Source organism: Cebus imitator, unplaced genomic scaffold (genome assembly GCF_001604975.1).
Source record: "Cebus imitator isolate Cc_AM_T3 unplaced genomic scaffold, Cebus_imitator-1.0 Scaffold624, whole genome shotgun sequence".
Lineage (NCBI taxonomy): Eukaryota > Metazoa > Chordata > Mammalia > Primates > Cebidae > Cebus > Cebus imitator.
Genome location: NW_016107939.1, coordinates 280552 through 306023, shown reverse-complemented (window position 1 = coordinate 306023; position 25472 = coordinate 280552). Strand labels below are relative to the sequence as shown.

Sequence of the window (25472 nt, the reverse complement as noted above, 5' to 3'; positions counted from 1 at the left end):
ATAAAAAGGAAAAAAAAATCTACCAGCCTCTAGGTAGCAAAGAGAGAGACTAGGCTATCTGTAGAACTGTGGTAAAGAAATTGCAAACCAAGAATCTTATACTTAGTGTGATGTATGAGAAAATAGAAATGGTGCTTGAAATGCTATGATTATTAATAGCCTATACCAAAGTAGTTGTCAAAAGGGCCACCATGCAGAAATTTAAACTAGGTGGTAAAAACTACAGTTCACACACATTCAGAACATAAAAGAGCTGAGTTGTTGTTAAAGGTTAAGAAAAATTTAAGAGGAAGATTTTTTTTAAAGAGTAAAGAATGCTCTAAGTCCCTACCCTACCCACCCAAGTACTTCCCCCTTGACCTCAAGTCCAAAGTCACCTGCAGTAGGGACAATGAAGCAGATTGTGTCTAATGCCTCAAGAGGATAAGGAAGAGGCAGTTTAGCTGCTTTGAAAATGGAGCCAGAGGAAAATGCTGTTATGCTGGGACCTGCTCACCTGCCTGACTGCCTAGGCATAGTCCAGAGGAGGACCACATAACCAGGCTGAGCCAGGTTCAAGTCATTTTGAAACCTATCACAGAACCTCAAGTGGATGGGACCCAGAAGAGAGAATCTATGAAATAGACTGCTGGGAAATCAGGGGCCAGTAGGAAGAATAGTCAGCTACATAAAAAAATCTATCAACTGTTATTCATGGAAAGTTAAGTCAAATCTATCTCCCTTGGAATCTCCCAAGAGCAGCAGAAGAAACGCTAAGAGACAGTCAGTTCTGAACATCTGCCAGGCTTACTTAGCACAAAGCCACCCTTCAGCAGTCAAAGACAAAATGCCCCTTCCTTCTTCCTTCTCTTCCTTCTGCCAACTTTTACACCATTAAAAACTACAATAAGGTGTGGGTATAAACGAAAAATTCGGTGGGGAGAAACAGACTGAGTGGTATACCTTCTATCCCAATGTAAGTCATCAGTTCATAGCAAGCTTCTAATGTGCCATTGGGTTCATTTGAAAATTGACTTTTATTTAGTATGGAAAAAATTTAATTACTAATTTGCAACTGTGTCTGATAATTTTGATCGGCCACAGGATAACTTATTCTGTAAGAATATGCTAAGACATGAGACTTGCCTAAGATTTCGTCTAGTAGAAAGAGAAGAACTTTCCCCATTAAAAATTAAAAGGAGCAGTTGATGACAAAATCTTTAAAGTTGTTTAAGATTATACCTAATAAATCTTCTTTGTCCAACATTATTTGTTATCCCCAGCCAAATAATCAAAATATAGGAAGGCAACAGAAGAGATTCTCAAGAGACAAAAAATTTAGAAAGTCTACCAACACATTCTCTTCCTGTAAAGTTTACTCAAAACACTCTGGCCAAATGAGAGATTAAAATTCAAAGAAATTTGTAGTATACAAGATCCAGTTCTGAGCAACAAAATAAGTAAAATTCTAATCTAAATAATAGCATATCAGCAACAAAATAGAGTTTGTTTCAAGTCCTTAAAATACAAGATAGTATGTAATAATCTGTAACAACAAACTGTAAACAACGTAACTATCCATGAATAAGCCTGCTTCAATATATTGCAACAGACCTACATGTGCTTACATGACTACCTCTCCTGGGTAAATTTTTAAATAAAATAAAATGAAAAAGTATAGACAAATATAATATGATGCTATTTAAATATAAATATATAGAATTTTTCTAAATTTTAAACCATAAACTATTATTAGTTGCTATTATTAGTGGTTTCTATGAGAAGGCTTTTTAACCATGTTCAAATTTTGTATTATTTAAACCTTGAAGACAAAAATTAATCTAAAATAAATGAACTTCCTATTTACTCTCATAGTAATAAAGGAAAAAATGGCAAAAATCTCAACGTTGGGGCTCCATGAAAATTCTTAGAATGCATAGAACTTAAGGCTGTTTTTTATCTGCAAAACATTTTTATTGCTCAGCTTTATTTAAAAATGAAGTTTTATTGAGAAAAAAATCTAAAGTATGTGGTTTTGTTACTTAATAACAATAAACTTGAAATATGTTTAAAAAAATGCACTTTTTCCTTTATCTTCTGAATTTGATGACTTGGATTTTAAAATGTATTCCTTACCCAAATGTCAGAGGATACTACTAGCACAGAAGAAATTGCTATAATGGAACAGTCATAAACTTTTAAAACCTAGACTTCTGTTCAAATTTCTCAGCTATTTTCATCTGTAATATGTAAATAAGAAGATCTATTTTCCCAGAATTATACTGTATTGCACTCTGTACTGGGAAGATACTCAGAAGCTGGTATTATTATTTAAAGAGTAAAGAAGTGGGTAATAAACATAAAAATCTCTGAGGCTTTCATGGGAGTGGTTTCTGTTCAACATAATCAAACCCATGCTACACATAAGCCAAAGTCACTAAAGCCTAAGGGGTATTGGTTAGCTCTGGTCCCACTTTATCCCTAGAGAGTCAAGAAGTCAGTTCAGAACCCATGGTACCACAGAGAACAGTGCAGTAGAAAGAACTAGGTAGTATAATGGCATCAAACTGTCTATGCACTATCTCATGAAAAGAAGAGATCCAGGCTGGGTACAGTGGCTCACACCTGTAATCACAACACTTTGGGAGGCTGAGGCAAAAGGATCTGTTAAGCCCAGGAGTTCAAGACCATCTAGCCAAGATTAAAAAAAAAAAAAAAGAGATCCAACATCCTCATAATGTGCACTGCATACACCACAATTAACAGGAACAATTATAGGTGAGAAATACTAGCTGAAATAACTTATAAAATCTGGCCCCTGAGAGTATTCAACATAGCTTGCCAGGGCCTCCTTCAACATATCCTATACATATAAAGAGAGAACTTCAATCTATTAAGAAAGTCACAGAAGATCAAAGGCAACATTGGACACTCTTCCTTATTTATATGCTTATTTAGTAACTTTTTATCAATTATAATTACCTACTGCTTTTAGCATAGATCACTGAGTATCAAACTAAAAAGAATGAGTGTATGCTTTTATCTAATGACAAGTTTGGTCAACTTTTTGAAAAAAACAACAAAGTCCTTTTGTCAAATAATCAAATTATTAACAGAATACCAACATATGAAATGGGGAAAATGGAAACATTCAATCTATTCCTTGTCACTGTAATGCCTATAGTGAAACCCTAGGCGTTTACAGAATACAATGTGTAAATCAGGAACCTTATAACAAAATAAAGTTTTAAATTATAAAATAACACCTGTTCAAAATAGTAAGAAATAATTTCTTAATCACTTCAACAACTACAAAATAAAAATATACCTCTAACAGCTGCAGTCAAAACAAAAATCAAATAAATAATAGACAAAGACTGCAGTTGTGAAAATGCAACTGGATGTGAAGAACTTTACTGTAAATATCTCAAAAGTCCACAAGATGGTGATATTTAGTACAAAGTTAATACATGATCAAAAGCAATGCATGACATTCTCCAGGAATTTGAAATCCTTATATCTTTGTAGTAAAAGGATGTTTGCTAAAAATCAAAAATCAGAATATTGATGACAGTGAAGACAGTCAATTTTATTGAAAACAAGAAAACAATTCAGAGAAAAGATTCTTCCACCTTTATGTCAACAATTTCCTTCATCATTGACCTTGCCTATCAGGAATTACATTTGACATTCCACTTACAAAAGAATGAAGATAATGACAAATTTAGAGGGAAGTTATCATGAGACTCTTTCAAATACGTAGTCATTTTAGGCCCTCAATAAATAGTATTTGCTTAATTATTAAACTGCTATCAGGTATTTTCAATAAAATACTCATTTGATTTTCCTGAATATTACACAAGAGGAGTTTCCTTATCCCAATTTTATAGGTGAAGAAACTGAATCAGGAAAAGTGATAAGTGGTAAAACACAGAATTATCATAAGTTTCAGCAATCCCACTGCTAAGTATACACCCAAGAAAAATGAAAACATGTATCTACATAAAAGCTTGTACATGAATGTTCACAACAGCCTTATTCATAATAGCTAAAAAGGAGAAACAACCCAAATGTCCATCAATTGATGAATGAGTAAATAAAATATGGGATATCCATATAAAGGAATATTATTCAGCAATAAAGGAAAATGAAGACTGATACATGCTACAACACAGATGAAACTTGAAAGTATTATGCTAAGTGAGAGGAGTCAGCCACAAAGAACCGCATTTTGGATTATTCCATTTACATGAAATATCCAGAATAGGCAAATCCATAGAGACAGAAAGTAGATTGGTGGTTGCCTAGGACTTGGAGAATAGGGGAGAAAGTGACGGCTACAGGACACTGAAAATGTTTTTAGGGTACTGAAAATGTTCTAAAATTCATTGTGGTAATAAATGCACAATTCTGTGAATATACTAAAAGCTATTGCATTGCACACTTTAAATGGGTGAATTGTATGGCATGTGAATTATATTTCAATCAAGCTGATGTTTTAAAAAGCTTCCTAATTGATTAATATAGATAAGAGGGAAAAGAGTAAATTAGCTATGCTTTCACTTTGTAACTCAGCATCAGATATGGATTTAGACTCCATATCTATTCCTTCTCTCTTTCACTACCCCCCACTCAAAAAAAATGTATAGTAATACCTTTACATTGTATGGTAAAACAGAGATACACAGAGGAAGTTCATTTCAGACATACAGTCAGGTGAAGGGGCAAGCACAACTTGATCTTTAGAGTAGATTTCAAGAGGTGAATAGGTGTAGGCAGGAGTTCCACAGAGCAAAACCCAAGAAGATTCATGGAGTTACAACATGGGCTTAAAGGGAGAAATAAAGGTCTCCTCTACTTTTTAAAATAGTAGTAGAAAAACACATATTTACCATCTTACCCACTTTGAAGAGTACAATTCAATAGTGTTAAATATATTTACATTACTGTGCAACAAGTCTCCAAAATTTTTTCATCTTGCAGAGCTGCAACATTATACCCATTGAACAATCCCTCATTCCCCGTCTCCCCAGCCCCTGGGAGCCACCATTCTATCTTCTGTTTCTGTAAATCTATTTTAGATACTTTAAATAAGTGAGATCATCAGTATTTATCTTTTTGTGACTTCCTTATTTCACTTAGCATAATGTTCTCAAGGTTTACCCGTGCTGAAGCATGTGATAAGATTTTCCTTCTTTTTAAAGACTGAATAACATTCTATTGGATATACATATATATATCACATATTTGTTTATCCATTCATAGATATTCCAGTTGCTTCCATGCCATGGCTATTGTGAATAATATTGCTATGGACAAGGACTCCCCTATCTTAATATCCTACTTTCTCACTATTATTAAGATTCTGAGGGAACAGAGACTTAAGCATAAACAAATACCTATTAAAATAAATCAGCATTCCCTCAAGATGTCTTTCAAAAAATATGAATATGTTTGGAAAAATAAAGACCTCACAATTAAAAAAGTTTAGTAAACACTAATGTAAAACGGATAAACAGGTTTTTCTATTGCAAGGCTTCTCATTCTTTTTTTTTCTTTTTAGAGATAAGATCTCATTCTGTTGCCCAGGCTGAAGTGTAGTGGTGCTCACTACAGCCTTGAACTCCTAGATTCAAAAAATCCTCCCACCTTGGCCTCCCAAGCAGCTGGGACTATAGGCACACACCATTGTGCCCAGCAATATTATATATATATATATATATATATATATATATATATATATATATATATAATTAGTGAGATAGGGTCTGCCTGTGTTGGGATTACAGAAATAAGCCAGCACACCCAGCTACCTTCAATTTTTCTATGTGCACTGTGGATTCATAGGACACTATATTGTATGTAGTTTTTCCCTAACTTATTTGACAAGGGAGTTTTGGTGCAGAGTCTCTTGAATTTCTGTTTCAGGCTACAGTCTGGGGAGTCCAATATCAACTGAACACTGAAATTAAAGTTGAACTCTTTTGTATAGTGCCTTAGATAGTCATATGTTTAAAACAATGATAACAATAATAACTTGCTCTAATTAAAAGAAGCTACATCTTTTTTTTTTTTTTTCATTCTTATATATTCTTAGAGCTGAAAAAAGCCCCCACCATAAAGCCAACAAGAACAGTATCATCTGCTGATTAAAAAAAGAAATGCAGGCATCCCTAATTCAGATTCCAGCACCCTAAAGGTCATGACATCTGGTCTCTACCTTCGGAGTATCTGCAAGTAAAGTATAATAAGTGTAATATTAACGTAACAAAATCATTACAACCAGAAATTAGATATATCAGAAATTACTCAAGAAAGAATTCTCCTCTTTGGAACACGAGTAAAGCTTATATCCAATGCGTCTATTTTACTTCCACAAAATAATAAAAAGGGTAATTGCAATAACAGCCTCAAATCACCAAAGCAAGCTTAAATTAGTACAGAGTTAACTGTAGCTCTCAAAACTAAGTAAACTAGGAGAATGCAATTCTCAACCATGAAAATTAACAAAGCTATTATTAAATGTGTAACTTACTGCTATAATTTGATCTCCAATTTGGATTCTTCCATCATGCTCAACAGCACTGCTTTTTGTAATGCTCTTTACAAAAATTCCTGAAGGTTCTAAGATTAGAAATAGGTTATTTTTCACAGTGTTCAAAGCACATTCAAAGAATATCCATCTTCAATTCTCCAAACATAAAGCTCTAATTCTGAATAAATACATATCATCTAGTAGAAACACAGGCTAGAGAATAAGATAATTGTGTTGTCTGTCTTAAATATGTGATACATCTACACTAAATTATTCCTAAGGAGGTTTTCAACCAGTTTATCCAACAATCTGAAACATGTAATACTGACTCAATATTTTATAAGACATAGATATCAGAGATAATTGCCAAGTTTAAAAGAATATTTAGTATTTAAAATTACCCAATTTTTTATCTCCAATGTAACCAGCAATGGTAATTCCTAATCCTTGGACATTTTTGGTGAGTTCTACATTAAATGTCTCACTTTCTTGACCTTTCTGAGTAGAAGCATCAACCTAAAATAAAATCAATAAATACAATGAGAAATAAACATGTTTAAAAAAAAACAAAAACAAAAACAAAAACAAAAAAACATGATAAGATAAAGCCAAAGTTCTCTAGCAGAGAATTACAGTAGAGATGATTCTTTCAATCCTGAAAAGAGGGATAGGGCATCATCATATATTTGCTCAGAAAGAGATGTCAAGAATAAGGTTGAACCTTCCCTTATCAGAGAACACATTATTGTTTGTGTATACTAAATTTTAAATCAAACAGTTTTTAATGGGAAATTGTATTGTCAGATATGGCTTATCTTAATTTCTGAAGAAGTCAGGATGCAGTATAGTTGAAAGAACTAATGTTATTAATTCAGATCAGCAAGTTCAAATCTAGCTTTGCCACTTAATCTAGAAAGAAAATATCACTTTGCTCAACTGTCTATCAGGAAAAGAAAAACAACTAGACTAGCTATCATTTATTAAGCAGTTTGTGTGTAACTCAGAATTAAGACTCTACATGTCTTAATTCATTATTCCTCATAACAAGCTTATGAGGTAGGTATAATTATCATATGAAATTTTCTCTGGGGAAACTAAGGAACATAAACTTTTCTAAGAACAAACAGCTAGCAACCTAGTAAAGGCAGAATTAAAATCCAGTTATTTCTATGCAGAGCCCCTGCTCTTAAATTATACACATTATATACAATCCCTAGGAGAATATAGGGGCCACAGTGCCCACCTTTTAGTTGCTACTATTTTATATTTATAGTTGATTCTAACACCATGAATATGACTTAATCTATCTGCAGATATGTTATTAAGAAGCTGATGTTTTATTTTGAAATACACCAAGGATGTATTTTTAATTGTACTTTTATTTGTTTTGTAAATTCAGCCTTTAATATGAAAAGCTATTTATAAGGAAAATATGCCTTTCTGCATTAGCATTCTGAATGATAGCTGAAAGTGGGTTTCTCAGATGTCAGCCTTCTCTAATGTATAGAGCTGTTATTAATTCTGTGTTGGACTAGAGAGCAAGTCTCCCTAAAATTAAGTATTAGTTGATCAGTACAATATATCATCAATAAGCTACTGGTACTATGTATTAGCATAGTGTCAGCAGATCCTACAGAGAACCCTAAGAAGAGCACAGCAAAATAAAAGCTACAGATCCTAAAGAATAGTCAGGTTGGGGCTAGCTGATGTTTTCTAATTTCTTTAAACAAACTCCGACGGTCCACTTAAATGAGATATAATTTTACAGTAAAGTTTGATTTATTTTTTTCATTGCACATAATTATCTGTGCAAACTTAGCAAAAGTTTAAAGTTTAGATAATTACAAGAAAATGACAGGATGAAATCTGCTTCAATTGAAACAAATGTGTTTTCTATTTTTAATAAGACTTATGCGAGTGCTATTTTAGAGAGTGCCAATTTGACTATCGAATGGTTTTAAAAGGGGCACAAGCTTCAGAAATGATGATATGCACAGAACAGATATTTTTCTAAGCTTTCAATTACATCAAGTGGTTTTCGGTATTGCATTCATTTATATATCGCTGAATAAAATGTTTTGTTTACCACAAAAGAATGCCATTTAAACACTTTCATAAACAAGCTTTCTTTCTTCACTTCTTTCTCTTTGCAAAAAATAGCAACCAAATTCAATCCTAAAAACAACAGAATCATGAAAATTACAAGTGTTCTAATAAAGTTTTAAAGGGCTTGTGGAGGAGGTTAGGATATTAAAAAAGAATCTGTAGCAACTGCTTAGAAAAAACTTTAATAGAACAAAAGATAGATGTTTTTGGGTTTATCTAGAAACTAGATGTAATTCTCTTCTTAAATATAAGAGATTTGTGGATAAATTATTTTGTTTTTATCCTCTGTAGTCTTGTAACCTGTAAATCTGCTGAGATAGCCACTACTTTCCAATAATTTTGAAATTTTCTAGCTCTTTTCATGTCAAGTTAAGGATGGAATGTTATACATATGAATAAAGGTTTTGTTACAACACCAAAAGAATAACTTTTGTTTGAAAAATTATATAACTGGGTCAAGAATAATGACTACTTATTACAAATCTGATAAGAGTTCTAAGACATACTTTAAAACAATAACACTAAAACATTTTAGTAAGCCTTATTCATGCCAACCAAACCTGTCCCCACTCTTCAACCGCCACACATTCAAAACAAAAACAAAAATACTATAGGGAAAGTTGATGAAAAAGAATGATTAGAACTATGACCCACTTTACAGAGAGCCTTCTAACTGAGAGAAAGACAGAATTAAACATTTTAAGTATCAGTACCATATAATTTCTAAACTTTTATCCATACTTTAAAACATTATCCTTATAAATGTGCTGCTTAAATAAAAATGTAAAATAATCTGGCATTTTTAAACAATCTATTTTCATTTGCTTTATACATTGTTCCTGATCAATAAAATATTATTAGTGGTAAAGCATCCCTACATTTGAATTTTGTTCCATTCTTTAGCACTAATATATGAAGATTAGTAAGTCTAGTTTATAAGTAAATATCACTGTTTATCTAAGGGCTATTTCTCTGACTTTCACATTAACTACTCTTAACTACTTACCCTCAACTCTGGCATGGAAGATGGAGATGAGGAGAGGGTGATACCCAAAGAGGTGGATGCTGTATGTTCTTCTATGGCACCTCTTGCAATCATCAACTTAACTCTATTTCCACATTGCCTAAGGACTTGTGCTACTTGCTCACTGCTCATTCCTGTTAGATCTGTGTCACCAATCTTTAGAATGTGGTCTCCACTGCATAAGCGCCCATGCTGAGTAAAACAATGTGGAATAATTAGACTACTATTATTTTAACTGCATCAGATAAATCCTAAATGAGGAGAAGGGATTAATTAAAAAAAATAGCAATAATATGAGTTACCAATGAGGACATAAAACATGTGGTTATAATTTTAACTGTCTTTTGAAATATCCTAGCATCATTCAGTGATGCAATAAATGAAATTCACAAATATTCCTTAAGTCAATAGTTCATATAAACTTTTCATTTTGACTTCTACCTATCAAGAGTTCATATGAACTTTTCACTTTGATTTCTACCCAAATGCCTTTTTGTGAACTTTTTGGAGGGAAAGAAGAAAATGCCATTAAGCAAAGTTGTATATAAGTCACTATGCAAATACATATTACCTAAAATGTGGTATAAACCACAAGAAAGCATTATATTAATACCACAGCTTTCTGCCTGGCCATTTCTATTATAAATGTCCCAAAAGAACTCATGTACAGGTGAAATACTTGTGAAGTGAAAATTCAGATAGATGTGAGGAGTGAAAAGCGATCTTATGAGCCTCCATACACACACAGTTCATTAACTTTCTGCAGTGATGGAATTCTTCTGCACTACTCAATACAACAGCTATCGAGCACTTGAAATGTGGCTAGTCCAACTGAGGAACTGAACTTGTAAGTTCATTTACTTTTAATTAACTTAAATTTGAATTTAAAAAGTGATAAGCAAACAGCTACAGTATTGAAGAATGAAGCTCTATATTGAAGATAAAGCATGTAAATACCACATGCTAGTCAACTGGAGACACTTCATTTGATGCTGCTAGATGCTAGCTAACGTTTAAAAGAAAGAAAAATTTGCTTGCTATTATATTACTGTTAATACCCCTACTGACAAGGTTGCCATTAAATAGGAATTTCATTTATGAATACAGGAAATATTTGATGAACTGGACTTTCTAGCTTAAGTTCAAACACACATGTACAAACAACTACTTCATTTCTTAAAAAGTTATAATCAAGGCAAAAGTTACTTAAACTAGAAAGCCTCATCAAATTAAAATATAAATCATAATAAATGTGTTAAATCTTTTATCACATAGATTGCAATGTCACATGTCATAAATGGTAATGCCTCAATAAACTACTTAAGTGATAAAAAATAGGCTGTGCTTCATATACAAACATGATACCAGCGACCCACCACTAAAGGAACAAGTTGAATGTTGTTTTTTTCCCTGAATAATAAAGTATATTTTCCCATAATACCTTGTGACTATAAAACAACTGGCTAGGTTTATAATATGAATTACGACTATAAAACAAATAGTAGCTACCTCCACAATTATCAAATCCATAACTGTAGCTTTAGTCTGAGGTTCAAAAGTGTTCAAGCCCATTGTTTAAAACTATAACTTAATATCTTTTCTAAAGTATTCCTCCCCCAGGTCTAAGACAACACTTCAGGGACACTCGATAAAACAAAAGATTCTAACTCAGTTTCTTTGGCATTATCTAAGGCCATAGTTTTTTCTAACAAAAAATGTAAAAGATGTGGCCATATTATTTGACAAACTAGCATAAAAGATCTACTGTGTAGCCTACCTGATCAGCTACTCCTCCAGGCAGAATGGTTTTTACTATCACACCAGTTGCTTTTCCTCCTATGATGCCAAATCCCAAACCAGATCCATCATTCACCAATTCAATAGTTTCCACATGTTGCCAGTGAACCTGCAAACACGGCTCATATATGAATTTGTAGAAATTTACAAAGCACTAACATTTTATATTACAGTAGAAATTTTTGTGATTATTATTTGGTTAATATTAAATAATTAAATTCAGACATAAAAATGAGCCCTAACAATGTCCCTTTCATTTGGTATATTTCCCTTTCAACAGACTGTAATGCTATTGATAGAATCATTCTTGAAATTATCAACGTATCACCATAATGATTTCATTTCACCAGTTAAAGACAGACACTGATTTGCAAGATCTTTTGTAGAATTTCTCAAAAAAAAGAAAAAGATCAAGGAAAAAGGAAGGTCACATGTTAAGAATGTCTTCGCATAATCCTGCCTTGAGGCAGAATTCCAAATTAGATGACTTCTTAAAGTCACTGACAGCTAACTGTAACAATATAATTGTATAATTTTTAAAGCAAAATCAAGATTGTACCTGTCTAGAGATAAAGTCAATTTTGTTAAAAGACTACATTTTTTATTTTTAAGGAATGCTGTCAAAGAAAAAAACTACACCAAGAAAAGGAATGGTTGTTTTAGAACCTAGAAGCTTTACCATACTTAAAGAGCAAATATTCCAGGCTAGGGAAAGATGAAAGAATAGTTACACAAAAGCTCAAAAAATGCAAAGAACCTACACAAATTAGAAACTTGGAGATAACCAAAAAGAACTCGAAAAATATGTTCTGTTCCTTTTGAAAATTGTAGGTACTCACCGGATTAGAGTGAGCTGAAATTGTGCTGGCTGCAGATGGCGAACGGGAAACCATGGGACTGACAAGCTGAGGCAATGAGCCTCTGGCAATAACTAGCTGGACAGTATCTTTGGCTTTCTGCAGGATGCTGATAGCCTGCTGATGTGTAATTGTCTGATCAAGAGCCTGTCCATTGATAGCAAGAATTTGATCAGTTTCTTTCAATCTTCCATCTCTATCAAGAATGGAAAGGAGGATAAACGACATCTGAGAGTTATCAAGGAAATGACAGCTTCTTGGACATACATGTTCAAGTCATTTTTAATCCTGTTTTTAATTCTCACACTTTTTGTTTTCTTTTTTCTTTTTTTTATTGCATTTTAGGTTTTGGGGTACATGTGAAGAACAAGATTGTTGCATAGGTACACACATGGCAGTGTGATTTGCTGCCTTCCTGCCCATCACCTATATCTGGCATTTCTCCCCATGAATTCTCACACTTTTTAATCTTTTTAATGCAGTTCTACTTTAAAATAATACGCTTTGGCTGCAGATCATCAATTCTCGTAAGATTATTCCACTACGACTCCTACTCAACCCCTTCCATATAAAAGCATTCTTTATTTCAGCCACCCATTCAACCTACATTACATCTGATATTCCTATCTTCTAAAAATGAAAGTGGATATACATAGAGAGTTGGCCCTCTATATCAATGGTTTCCACATCCATAAATTCAACCAACTGGGGATCAAATATCAGAAAAAAATAACAACACAATAATAAAAAACCATACAAATTTTTTAAATACAGAATGACTATTAATATTTACATAGGCTTTACATTGTGTTAGGCATTATAAGTTATATAAAGATGATTTGAAAGATATGGGAGGATGTACACAGGTTATGTACAAATACTATACCATTTTATATAAGGGACTTGAGCATCTGCCGATGTTAGTGCCTGCAGGAGTCACGGAACCAATTCCCCATGGATACTGAGGGACAACTGTACTAAATTGTTGCTTTGGGTATATAAATAATATACACCTCAATTTATTATGAATCATTTCTAATATAGTAATTTTTAAAAATCTAATCAAAAAGAGCTCATTAAAAATGAAAACAATGTTATCTTCAAATTTTTCTTTCCTTAACAAAACTTAAGTTATGACTATATTTAAAAGCTACTCTCACTTCAAAGGACTTGTTATTTTTATCACAATGTTAATGACTTGTAAAAACTGGTTAATAACAGATTATGTTCAAGTTTTTGTTTGTTTCTATTCATTATTATTTTTCTAATTCCCACATAATGACCAAAACCTTCAGAATGGGGTATCAAAAAGAAGATCCTGTGACCATCTCACCTATGTGCAACACTGCCCTCTTGAATCTCTTGTACAAATATTCCCAGCTCTCCTCTGTTTTCACTTCTTAGTCCCACAACACTAAACCCAAGGCCTCCGGATGGAGGTTTGAGGAGCTCAAAAACTTCCACATGGCGACCCTGTTTAGAAAACAAAGAAATAAATAAAATTAAAAGCCAGGCCATGCATGGTGGTTCACGCCTGTAATCCCAGCACTTTGGGAGGCCAAGGTGGGAAGATCACTTGAAGCCAGGAGTTAGAGACTAGACTGGGCAACATGATGTGACTCCATCTCTATAAAAAATAAAATAAAACTCAGCTGAGTGTGGTGGCACACATCTATAATCCTACATACTCAGGAGGCTGAGGCAGGAGACCTTGAGCCCAGGAGTTTGGGGCGGTAGTGAGCTGGGATCACAACACTGCACTCTAGTGTGGATGACAGAGCAAGACATATCTCAAAAAAAACCTTAAATTAAGAGCTAATGACTGCACAACAGTCATCTTATTAGACTCATTTCTTTGTTTAAAAAAAAGAAATTGAAAAAAATTTTTCCAAGATCATTGTTAGCACTTTATCCTGAAGAATAATTTCTATAACACAACATATAATACTCAAATTTAAATGGTGATAATGAAACTATAATTGAAAAACTCTGAACCATCTAAACTCCCACAAAATTGACTTCATTTTTGTTCCAATTTTTTCAGATGTTATAAATATCAGTATATTCTTCAAATTATCCACAACTTGATCACATTGTTAACTTGCTGCAGGTATTACAATAACTAACAGAAAGAAATGTTCTTACCTGGGCCATATTTTTGACAAGCTGATCAAATTCATCAGAAGCAGGTTTCCCATTAATGTGTAGAATACTAGATCCTGTAAGTGTTTCCAGATTCCCATTGTTTGGGGATAATAAAAACGATTCATTTTGCAAAGTAGGAATCACAGCTGGGCTGAGATGAGGAATGTGGGCATATTCAGTATTCGAAGTTGCTGAAGTTGCAATATTTACCTAAAAGTAATACAGAGATTATTAAGAATTTTGACATTCCATAAACTATTTCATAGAAAATATTCCAAGGGTATAAATACATACATATGAAATTTCAAAATGTCCAAATCCTTTGATCCAGCAATTCTATTTTAGGAAATTTATTTCACGGATAAACATTAGGATAATAAAGACGTTTGTGCAGCACTAAATGTTCAACGCAGCACCATTTATTAGATGGGAAAATTAAAAAACTACTTCCAGGATTCAATTTCAGGGTACTCATTAAAACACACACATAAATATATACATCCACACATAATTTTTTTTTGTCCCCAGATCCCATGAAGTAACCTCTAAACTCTCAGAATTTCCTGAGTGATGGGGTATCTTTCTTCTTCATGGTGGGCCACAGATATAAGCCCAAACTTTGAGTCAGATTTTAGTCATGTGGGCAGGACAATCAATCAATCACACCTATGAAATAACACCCCAATAAAAAATTCTGTAGGGGAGGGATAGCATTAGGAGAAATACCTAATATAGATGACAGGTTGATGGGTGCAACAAATCACCATGACATGTGTATACCTATGTAACAAATCTACACGTTAGCAAATGTATCCCAGAACTTAAAGTAAGATAAAATAATTCAAACACCAAAATCAGGTAATATTCCTGGGTTTGCAACACAAACGCACGTCTACATGTGTTTGCACTTTAACCTAAGTGCTATTATGAGAGTCAAAAGTTTTAAAAAATTAAAACTTTATAAAGCAAAAAATGTTACAATAAGGTAAGGTTAATTTATTATTGAAGAAACAAACGTTTTTGTAAATGTAGTACAACCTAAGCGTACAGTATTTATTATGTATAAACTCTATACATAAGAGTTTGTTATCTGTCCTTAAAAACAAAACAGGAAACTCATTAAGTTACCAAAGTTACCAAAAACTTAACCACTATATTGGCTATCTAGTAGCATACAGTTATTGGCTATCTGGTAGTGTATGGTAATGTCCTAGGCCTTCACATTCACTCACCACTCATTCACTGATTCACCTACAATAACTTCCAGTCCTGCAGGGTCCATTCATGGTAAGTGTGTCCTATACAGGTGCACCATTTTTTATCTTTTAACCATATTTTTACTGTACCTTTTCTATATTTAGATACACAGATAATTACCATTGTGCTACAACTACATACAGTACTCCATATAGCATGCTATACAGGTTGGTAGCCTAGAAGCAATACCAAATAGTCTAGTTGTATGGTAGGCTATACCACTTAGGTTTGTGTAAGTATACCCTATGATGTTTGTACAAGGATGCAATCACCTAATGACACATGTCTGTACACTCTACATTATTGTCCCACATCAATTCTGGCAAAGTTATACCTTCCCAGGAAAATGGAAGCTTCCAGCTTGGAATCCTCCCATAATCTGCACTACGCATCTCTTTGTTTGGTTGACCCTTAACTGCATCCTTTCCCTACAATAGATCATAACCATGAGTATAACAGATTTCACAGAATTCTCTAAGACCTTCTAGTGAATTATGAAACCTCAAGGTGGCTAGGGGAGCCTTGCAAACTTGCAGCTGATGTCAGAAGTGAGGGTGGTTTTGTGTATCCCTATACCTTTAACTTTGTAGCTGGACCCTAACTCACTGCAGTAGGTATCAGATGTGTGGAGCAGCACTAGCAGTCTGGAGGACTGTGCCCTCAAACCATGCTGTCTGGCTAACTCTAAGTACAATGACACACATAACAACAATGGAAAAGATCATCCCGCTTTGGGAAATGATTCTATAATTATTTGTATGTGCCTATTACAAAGAGTTTGAAGTTAAATCTAAATAGTAGATAAAGCAATGCAGTCAATCCTAATTTCATAATTATGCCGGGTGCCTGGAATATGACTTTTTATCTATAATTACATATCAGAAAGCTTACTTCAATGATGCTTTTGGGTCACTCTCTGACCTCATCTCCTAGCAGTCTATCCCTTACCCACTAAGCTCCAGTTGTGCTCCCTGCCTCACTGTGCCTCAAAGTGCCAAGCTGTTCACTCTACCAGACAGCTATATCCTTCTCCAAATATCCACATGCTTCTTTATTTTATTCAGGTGTGCCCAGTCTCACCTCAGAAAACTCTTTCTTGGCATTCCTATCCAAGATAGCACCATTATACTCCATGAACTTACCCTGTCCTGTTTTAATTCATGGCACTCATTACCACCTGATCCACACCCTGCTGTCATGAAGCTTTCATCCCAGTCAGTGGAGCCAGATCAGAATGTAAAATCCCTCCAGTAGAAAAATTTGACTATTTTATTTTTACTATGCCCTCATTCTCTAGAAGAATGCCTTATACAAAGTTGATGTTCAACATACAAGGGCAGAAAAAAATATTTATCTATTTTTTAAGGACCTAACTCTGATCCAATCTCCTGAACAACCCTACAAGTATCATCTCAATTTTATAGATTATGAAATTGTTACACAGTCACATACCTAAGTTGTTCATGACCTAGATTTTTTTCATCATGGTGTTCCTATCATCTTTGTATTATACACAAAACATAGAGTCCTTGTATTATACACAAAACAATTGAGATATCATATTTTGAAATAAGACATTAGGTAAATTTCAGACATTAGGTAAATCCATTGACAGAAGCTATCAAAATATTTTACAATATGTCACCAAAATCTATACATAAGAGTTTGTTACCTGTCCTTAAAAATGAAACAGAAAACTCATTAAGTTACCAAAGTTACCAATAACTTAATCATTATATTGGCTATCTACAATCACAAATGAAAAAGAGATCCGTGTGTTGAGAAAATACTTTTGGGAATCCTTTTAAATGTTTATTTTAAAACCTATAGCAGGCATGATCAATTATTATTTTTCAAAAGCAAGCTTCTTATGCCAAGACTGATTTTTTTTTTAATCCTGAGCTATGGCAGCTTCAATAAAGTCTGCCAGCAGAAGATATACAGCCCAGGTTGAAACAGATGGCATAATGAAATTTGTGACAGGCTGAGGATCCCACACACCAAGACCTAATGGCTATGGTATGTTAGCATAGGAAAAAATATTTGGACTTATGCTGTGGTAAGCCAGAATTAACAAATCACATTCCGAGAATAGAGAGTCTGTCTATAAGAAATTCATGGTAAAATAGAAGCTCTGATATTATGGAAGATTAGGTATAAAGGCATTCTAAGAGTAAAGTTGGTGGGAGCAGAACAAATAAAATATTACAAAATGAGAACTGCATAAAAGTATTTAATATCAATTGTCATCTCCGAATGTGTCGAAGGTTTGAGGAAGGTCAGTGACACCTACTGCTTCATCCCTGATCTTGATGTCTACATAAACGTAAAAGCAAAGGTTAGAGAGATCACATATCTAAAAATTACTATTTAATTATACCACCATACAAAAGTCTTGTTTATAAACTGGCAAATTTATACTCAAAAAAAAAGCAGAAAGGCACCTTTGATTATGCTATAATTGTTTATCAAAATGGCTTTCTGAACTATAATCTATTTGAGGAACAGGATGCATCTAATTTGCCTTGATAGGTCTGTTCATAGTAGTCATGCTATAAATGTTTAATGAAGAGATCTTGATTCCCACCCTTGGTTTGTAGAATATAAAATAAGCAAAAGAAAATATAAATATCTGGCAATTTTTATATAAGATAAACAATCTGTAATTTATGGAAGTTGCTAGTAAATAAGCAACAGTCACTAAATAATTATCTGTTTTCTGTTTAACTTCTGGCTGAACATTTCAGTCTAAAAGGGGTTTCTATATATTTAGTAAATAAATATACATTAATTTATGGATTTTAATTAGTGCTATTTCCTAAAGCAAAACTTAATATTATGAAAGTTATTTAGAAGTTTGCAAATTCTATGTGAAAGGGCAAGCTAAAACCCCTTCTCAGTATTTAAAAGTATAGGAAAAGTCCTCTTACAAGATACAGTCAGAACCAGTATTGGTTCACATACTAAAAAAGGGCAGATAGAGCAGAAATCATAACAAAGAAAAAATATGTACCTTGCTTTAACTGAAAACACATGTATGTTCATTTGTATATAGAATTTGTTCATACATGTAACTTATTCAATCTGGCTTACCATAGCATAAGTCCAAATACTTTTTTCTATGCAAACATACCATCGCCATTAGATCTTGGTGTGCAGGATCCTCAGCCCGTAACAAATTTCATAATCATAAATATATTTTAGCATAAATATGTTTTATAGTTTGATCGAACATAACTAACAATTTCACCACCAAGTGTTTTGTCAAGTCACCTATACAGTTTTTCAAAATAATTTAAATATATTTTCATATAAAAATATTCATGTCATAAATTTTTATATTATATATTAAAGTCATGCAATTATAAAATAAATACAATTGGCACAAACAGCTTTAAAAATGACTTTTTGACAAATGCACATTTAACTGGTAAAAGCTACCAAAGGACACAAACTAGAGAATGTCTGAATAGACAAGTGTTTAGTGCCCCAGGTATCACTCAATATGCCTTCCAGAAGAAATGGACAGTATCTTCTTAGCAAATACCTCATTTGCAGGTGTTCTAGGAGAGCTGCTTCTAGAACAGCATCCAAGAAAACATAATTTATCTTTAGTTCTACATACAATTAAGGTCACTCTGTGTGAATAACTGTATCAGAGTAACCTTTCCACTGAGAACAATTAAAACTGTATATAGAAGATATTTAAAAACATACACACACACACTTTACAGGTATCAAAAAGAAACCAACACTTCTGCCATACTCTATTGATGCAAAGCAAAGCAGTACATCCGACCCACACCAAAGAAGAAGGGACTATACAGGAGCATGAATGTCAGAGGGAAGAAAATATTGTCCATCTTAGAGGCTGACTAGCATTATGGTATATCATAGCAAAACAGCTAAACGCCAGAAAGAAAATCTTAAAAGCCACTAGAGAAAAAGGCAACTGATCTTCAAAGAAGAATAAAACCAACAGCTGACTTCTCAAGAAAAACAATGAAAGCCAGATGTTAACAAGAAGATTAAAAAACAAAAAGATAAAAATACTTGACAATCTAGATTTTTCACACCACACACCACAGATACGCACACACAACTACAAACATACCCCACACACAGTTGCCTTAGATTTGTGCAAAAGAAATACCAAAGTAAAATCATGGGCAGAAAAAAAATTAGATAGAATATCCGTAAGCAGAAAATATTAGAGCACAAAAAGGGGCTTAAAAATGTAAAGCAGTAGGAATTCCTTAAAACAATTAATAATCTAAACTTATGGACCTTTAAATGTATGTGTAATTAAAGAACGTACAATTACACAAAAAGTAAGAGTACAGTAAACAAAGTGGAAGTGTTTTAAGTTCCTTGCATTTTTTGGAAATAGGTAAAAGTACTAATTAAAGTAGAATCAAGTAAGTCAAGAATACATATATCTGACATATGACTCATATCTAGAATATTTAAAGAAAATTCAAAATTCAACAGTTAAAAAACCCCAATTAGAATATGAGCAAAAAACAGATATTTCATCAAAGAGAAAATATGGCTGGCAAATAAATACATAAAAGAAGTTTAATGTCATTAGCCATTAAAGAAATTGCAAACTAAAATCACAAAGAGATATCACTACACACCTATCAGAATGGTGAGGATATAGAGAAGCTGGATTGCTCATACATTGCTGGTGGAAATGTAAAATGGTACACCCCACTGAAAAATAGTTTGGCAGTTTCTAAAAACAACTAGACATGCAATTACCATAAAATCTAGCAACTGCACTCCTGGGTATTTGTTGTAGAGAAATAAAAACCTAGGTCCACGCAAAATCCATACACAATTGCTCACAGAAGCTTATATAAATAGTAAAAACCTGAAAACAAAATATCCCTCAATAGGTACATCCAATATCATAAAATACTACTGAAGAATAAAAAGAAAAAGAAAAATATTAATATACACAACTTCAAAATATCAAGAGCATTATGCTGCATGAAAACAAGCCAATCTCTAAAGGTCACATACATTATGATTTTATTTTTGTAACATTCTTGAAATGACAAAATCATAGAAATGAAAAATGAATTAAAGGTTGCCAGGGGCTATAAATGTGGGAAAGGGGTTAAGTATGACTATAAAAGAGTAGAATAAGGGAGATCTCTGTGGTGATAAAATAGATCTGATCTTAATTGTGGGGATAGCTAGGTAAATCTATGTAAGTAAAAACAAAAATGACACAAATTGAAAAAATTTACACATATTGTACCCAATGTCAGTTTCTTGGTTTTGATATTTTATTGTAATTATTGAGATATAACCCTTGGCAAGAAAGTTGGTGATATGTACAGGACCTCTCTATATTTTAAAATTCCTTTGAGTCTGTAAGTATTTCAAAATAAAAATTTATTTAAACATTGACTCAAATACGTCAAGGATACATGCTATAATCTTCAGGGTAACCACTAAAATAATAATAAAGTATAAACAGTTAACAGAAAGAGAAAATGAAATAAAAGTATTTGTTACAAAAAAGACAAAAATAAAAAAGACAAAAATTAATATAAAAGACAAAAAGATGATAGGCTTAAACAGGAATTTATCAATGATTACATTAAATATGAACAGGTTAAATTTTAGTCTCTTAGTTTAGATTGTCAGGCTAGATTACAAACAAAACCAAACATATGCTGTTTACCAAAGATGCAAATTAAGGAAAAAATGCAAGTAAAGAGACGGAAAAAAGATATACCATGCATACAATAATCAAAAGAAACATGGTACAGCCACACTAATATCAGACAAGTGGACTTTAAGGCAAGAGGCATTACTAGACATAAAGAGAAATAATTTATAAAGAATCAATTCAGTGGAAATATCAAACAAACTTAGTAATAATAAAAATATGATCTCAAAACATGTAGGGCAAAATAATTCAGAATGCCAAATGTGAAACAGACAAATCCAAAATAATTACTAGAGATTATAATACACCTCTCTCAGTAACTGATAGAATAAATCAATGAGGATATAGAAGGTCCGAACAACATTCTAGATAATGTGGACCTAACTGACATTTACATATTGTACTCAACAACTGCTGAATACATGCTTTTTTCAAGAACGTAAGAAATATTTATCTAGATAAACTATAGTTCTATTTAAGCAGTCTCAATAAATCTCATGGAACTGATATCATACAGATGATATTCTCTCATTACAGTGGAATTCAGTTGGAAATCAACAAAAGAAAGATAACTAAACTAAAAAATGTGGTCAATTAAGCAATGCATTTCTAAGTAAGCCATGAGTCAAAGAAGTGACAATGAAAAATTAAGTCTAGGCATGGTGACTCACACCTGTAATCCTAGCACTTTGGGAGGTCAAGGCAAGAAGACTGCTTAAGCCCAGGAATTTGATGACAGTTTGGGTAACAAACTGAGACCTCATCTCTACCAAAAAAAAAAAAAAAAAAAATTAGCCAGGCATGGTGGTCCAAGCCTGTAGTCCCAGCTACTTGGGGTGTTAAGGTGGGAGGATCACTTGAGCCCAACAAGGTTGAGGCTGCACTGAGCCAAGCTGATGCCATTACACTCTAGTCTGAGTGACAGAGTGAGAGTGGGGGAGGGGAGAGGAGGGGAGGAAAGGAGGAGAAGGGAGGAGGACAGGGGAAGGGGGAAAGAGGGAAGCGAAAGAGGGAGAGAGGAATTTAAAACAAATCTTGAACTGAATGACAATAAAGATACAACACAGTGCATATACTGCATACTATATCCAGAATTGTTGGATATGCAACTAAATAAATGGTTAGAAATATATAAACTTAGATATATTAGGGGGGAAAAGGAAGATGAAATATCAATGAGCTGAGCATTCGAATCAAAAAGCGAAAATAAAACAGAAAACCAAACTCAGAAAAGGAAGAAAATAACATACAATAGCACAAAAATCAACAAAACACAAAAATGATGCAATGAAGAAATTCAACAAAGCTAAAAGTTGATCTACCATCAATCTTTCCAAAAGAATTTGTGTAACAATCTACAAAAATGACTGCTTAGGATCAAACTTTATTTCATAAAGCATTTTTTGGTAGATTATCAAAATCTATTTTATGATTCTGTTATTCTGACTTACTCTCAATACAAAGTACAGCAGGAAGAATAAAATGACCAAAATGCTTATACACATTTGATAGATACTATATCATCTAAAAGCTAAAATATATGCTACTTTAAATTAGGTTACTAAGTAAAAATGACCACTGCATTTGCAACCCTAGTTTTGGTAAATTGTTTAAAAACTTACAGACATACATTGCTAGTTCAATTTCCCATGTTTTTTGTTGTTGTTGTTGTTTATTTGGTACACCTTATTGTAATGAGAGGCAAGAAATAAGGCATTTTTCAGGGAATTTGCCATAACAGACACATCTCTTAGAAATGCCTCCTTTTTTTTAAATCATGTACCTTGCATTTTTTTCTTACAGAGAAAAAAATGTGCTTATTTTCTTGTGAATTTACCAAAAATGCTGTAAAACACTCTTTGGAACTGATCTCAACTATAAAATACAAAGATAGGATGCTGAGATCATTCAATAAAAAACATCACCTAAAATGATAACAATCACAAGAAAATTTTTTTTATACATAATAGGACTCCATTTCAAGTTTGGAACCCAGCGAGGCCTCCTCTTCCATAAATCTTTCAGTGAAATACTGATTAAAGCACAGCTCTGATGCATTATTGAACAGGCAAACCCTAGCACAGTAATTGATGGTGGCACTCTGATTTAATGATCCTTATTTTTAAAGCTAATTAAAGAAATTGAACTGCATGTTCAAAGGGGATTAGCTTAATGTGACAAAACTATTTTGGACATAAAGTAGCTCCTAGCTCCTGAACTAAATGAGACACAAAACGGAGCAATAAGTTATAAGAAGGGAAAACAATATTTTCAAATAGAACAAACACAATTTTACATTTTCTATGAGACCTTCCTTTCATTCATTCAAGTATTTACTGAGCATCTAAAATGTCTTAAACATCACTAGGTGATAGGGGTAGTAATTAAAGTGACAAAATGCTTTCCATAATCACTAATGAGTTAAATATCGTATAAAATTACTCTGCTAGGCTTAGTTCACTCAGCTACTGAGATAAGATACCTTTCTGTTCACAGCCATGAATTCTTGAATAGCAAAACAGACAGTGGTTGAGAACACAAAGTATAATTTGCAGATATATTTCAAGTAGCCTTTCACTATCATTTGCTGATAATTTTAAAAGATAGGGTATTCAATTTAGAAAATAAGTCCTTAACCTAAGAATACTGATGCAGTCATTTTTAAGTAATCAAAACGTAAATGTTCTGCACCTGCCCCTATATAGGTATAAATGCACGTTTGTCTTAAAATTCCCTTGTGCTAAAAAAGTTAAAACTGTGAGCTATAAAACTCAAGACAGAAGGAAAAGAGCACTTAAAACTTAAGGAAATAAAGAGTACGTAAGACTCTGACTTTTTCCTTCTTATATTTAGGAAGGTGTACCTGGATGTAACACTGATTGTTATAACCTGTTAAATGTCAAAATCAAATACAAAACTATAGGCTTTATACAATGCTGTCAACTTAAATGGATGAATAAGGAGTTAACAGATTATTTTATGTTTTAGTTTTTATTCAAAGCTGCAAAGATCTTATTCATTCTCGAAAAGATATAGAGATATTTATTAAAATCAACCCACAGGACATACTGCACTAAATGCTGGGCTCCAAGTATATTTTATAAACTAGTTTTCTTCTTCTTTAAGAAGGCCTAAGTGACACTAAAACCTTTGGGAATATGCTTAAGTTAAAAAAAAAAAAATTGACTCCCACTTCCTCCAAATTTCATACAACATTTGTGTATAATACTTGTAAAAAGACTGGAAAATAACTTGAAGTTAAAACATAGTTTTGTTTTAAATTATTTGCATTATTGTTATAAAAAAATTGCTTACCTTCTTTTTAAAAAAGTTAGCTCCTACAATGAAGTAAGACATACCAGGATGTTTTACCTATCCCCTGAGTTTCCACTGAGATCCTAATTTCAAAAATAATGAAGTTTTTTTTTGTAACTTGTTTGATCTTTTTTGATAGTATCTTTATTTTTCATTATTGTTATTGGGTGGGTAGAGGTGTCCAAGGTAAGCTGGAAAAAAAAAAAAAAAAAAAAAAAGACTACAAATTCCTTTCAGAGCCTCTCATGAAGAGCAATATTCTATTTCCCCACCCTTTAAATCACAAATTCTTGATACAGTAAAACATGTTAATTTTATTAAATCTTGACCCTCAAGTACATGTCTTTTTCATATTCCATGTTTCAAAATGGTAAGTAGGCCAGGGGTGGTGGTTCATGCTTATAATCCCAACATTTTGGGAGGCTGAGGCGGGTAGATCACTTGAGCCCAGGAGTTCAAGACCAGCTTGAGCAGCGTGGCAAAAGCTCATCACTACAGAAAAAAAAAAAAGGAAAAAAAAAAATTAGCCTGGCTAGTGACACACACCTGTGATCTCAGCTACTCAGAAGGCTGAGGTGGGAGGGTCACCAGAGCCCAAGGTCAAGGGTGCAGTGCCATGAGTGTGCCACTGCTCTCCAGCCCAGTCTATGTGACACAGCAAGACACTGTCACAAAAAAAAAAAAAAAGGTAAGTATAAAGTGTTTCAGCTGCATAATAAATTCAGTGGTTGTCTCACAGAAAAGCACTAATTTCATTGCAAGCTGAACTAG

At 33.1% G+C, this 25472-nt stretch overlaps 1 protein-coding gene across 1 annotated transcript in view; it reads right to left on the bottom strand.

Annotated features, from left to right (window-relative positions):
• Positions 1–25472, bottom strand: part of MPDZ (multiple PDZ domain crumbs cell polarity complex component) — a 165833-nt gene that overhangs the window by 99256 nt on the left and 41105 nt on the right. The window contains exons 4-10 of the mRNA XM_037734472.1: positions 14444–14653; positions 13632–13771; positions 12281–12494; positions 11422–11550; positions 9627–9836; positions 6916–7030; positions 6515–6603 (exon numbers count right to left, since the gene is read on the bottom strand). Coding sequence (XP_037590400.1) covers positions 6515–6603; positions 6916–7030; positions 9627–9836; positions 11422–11550; positions 12281–12494; positions 13632–13771; positions 14444–14653 — 1107 coding nt within the window. The remainder of the gene's footprint in view (positions 1–6514; positions 6604–6915; positions 7031–9626; positions 9837–11421; positions 11551–12280; positions 12495–13631; positions 13772–14443; positions 14654–25472) is intronic.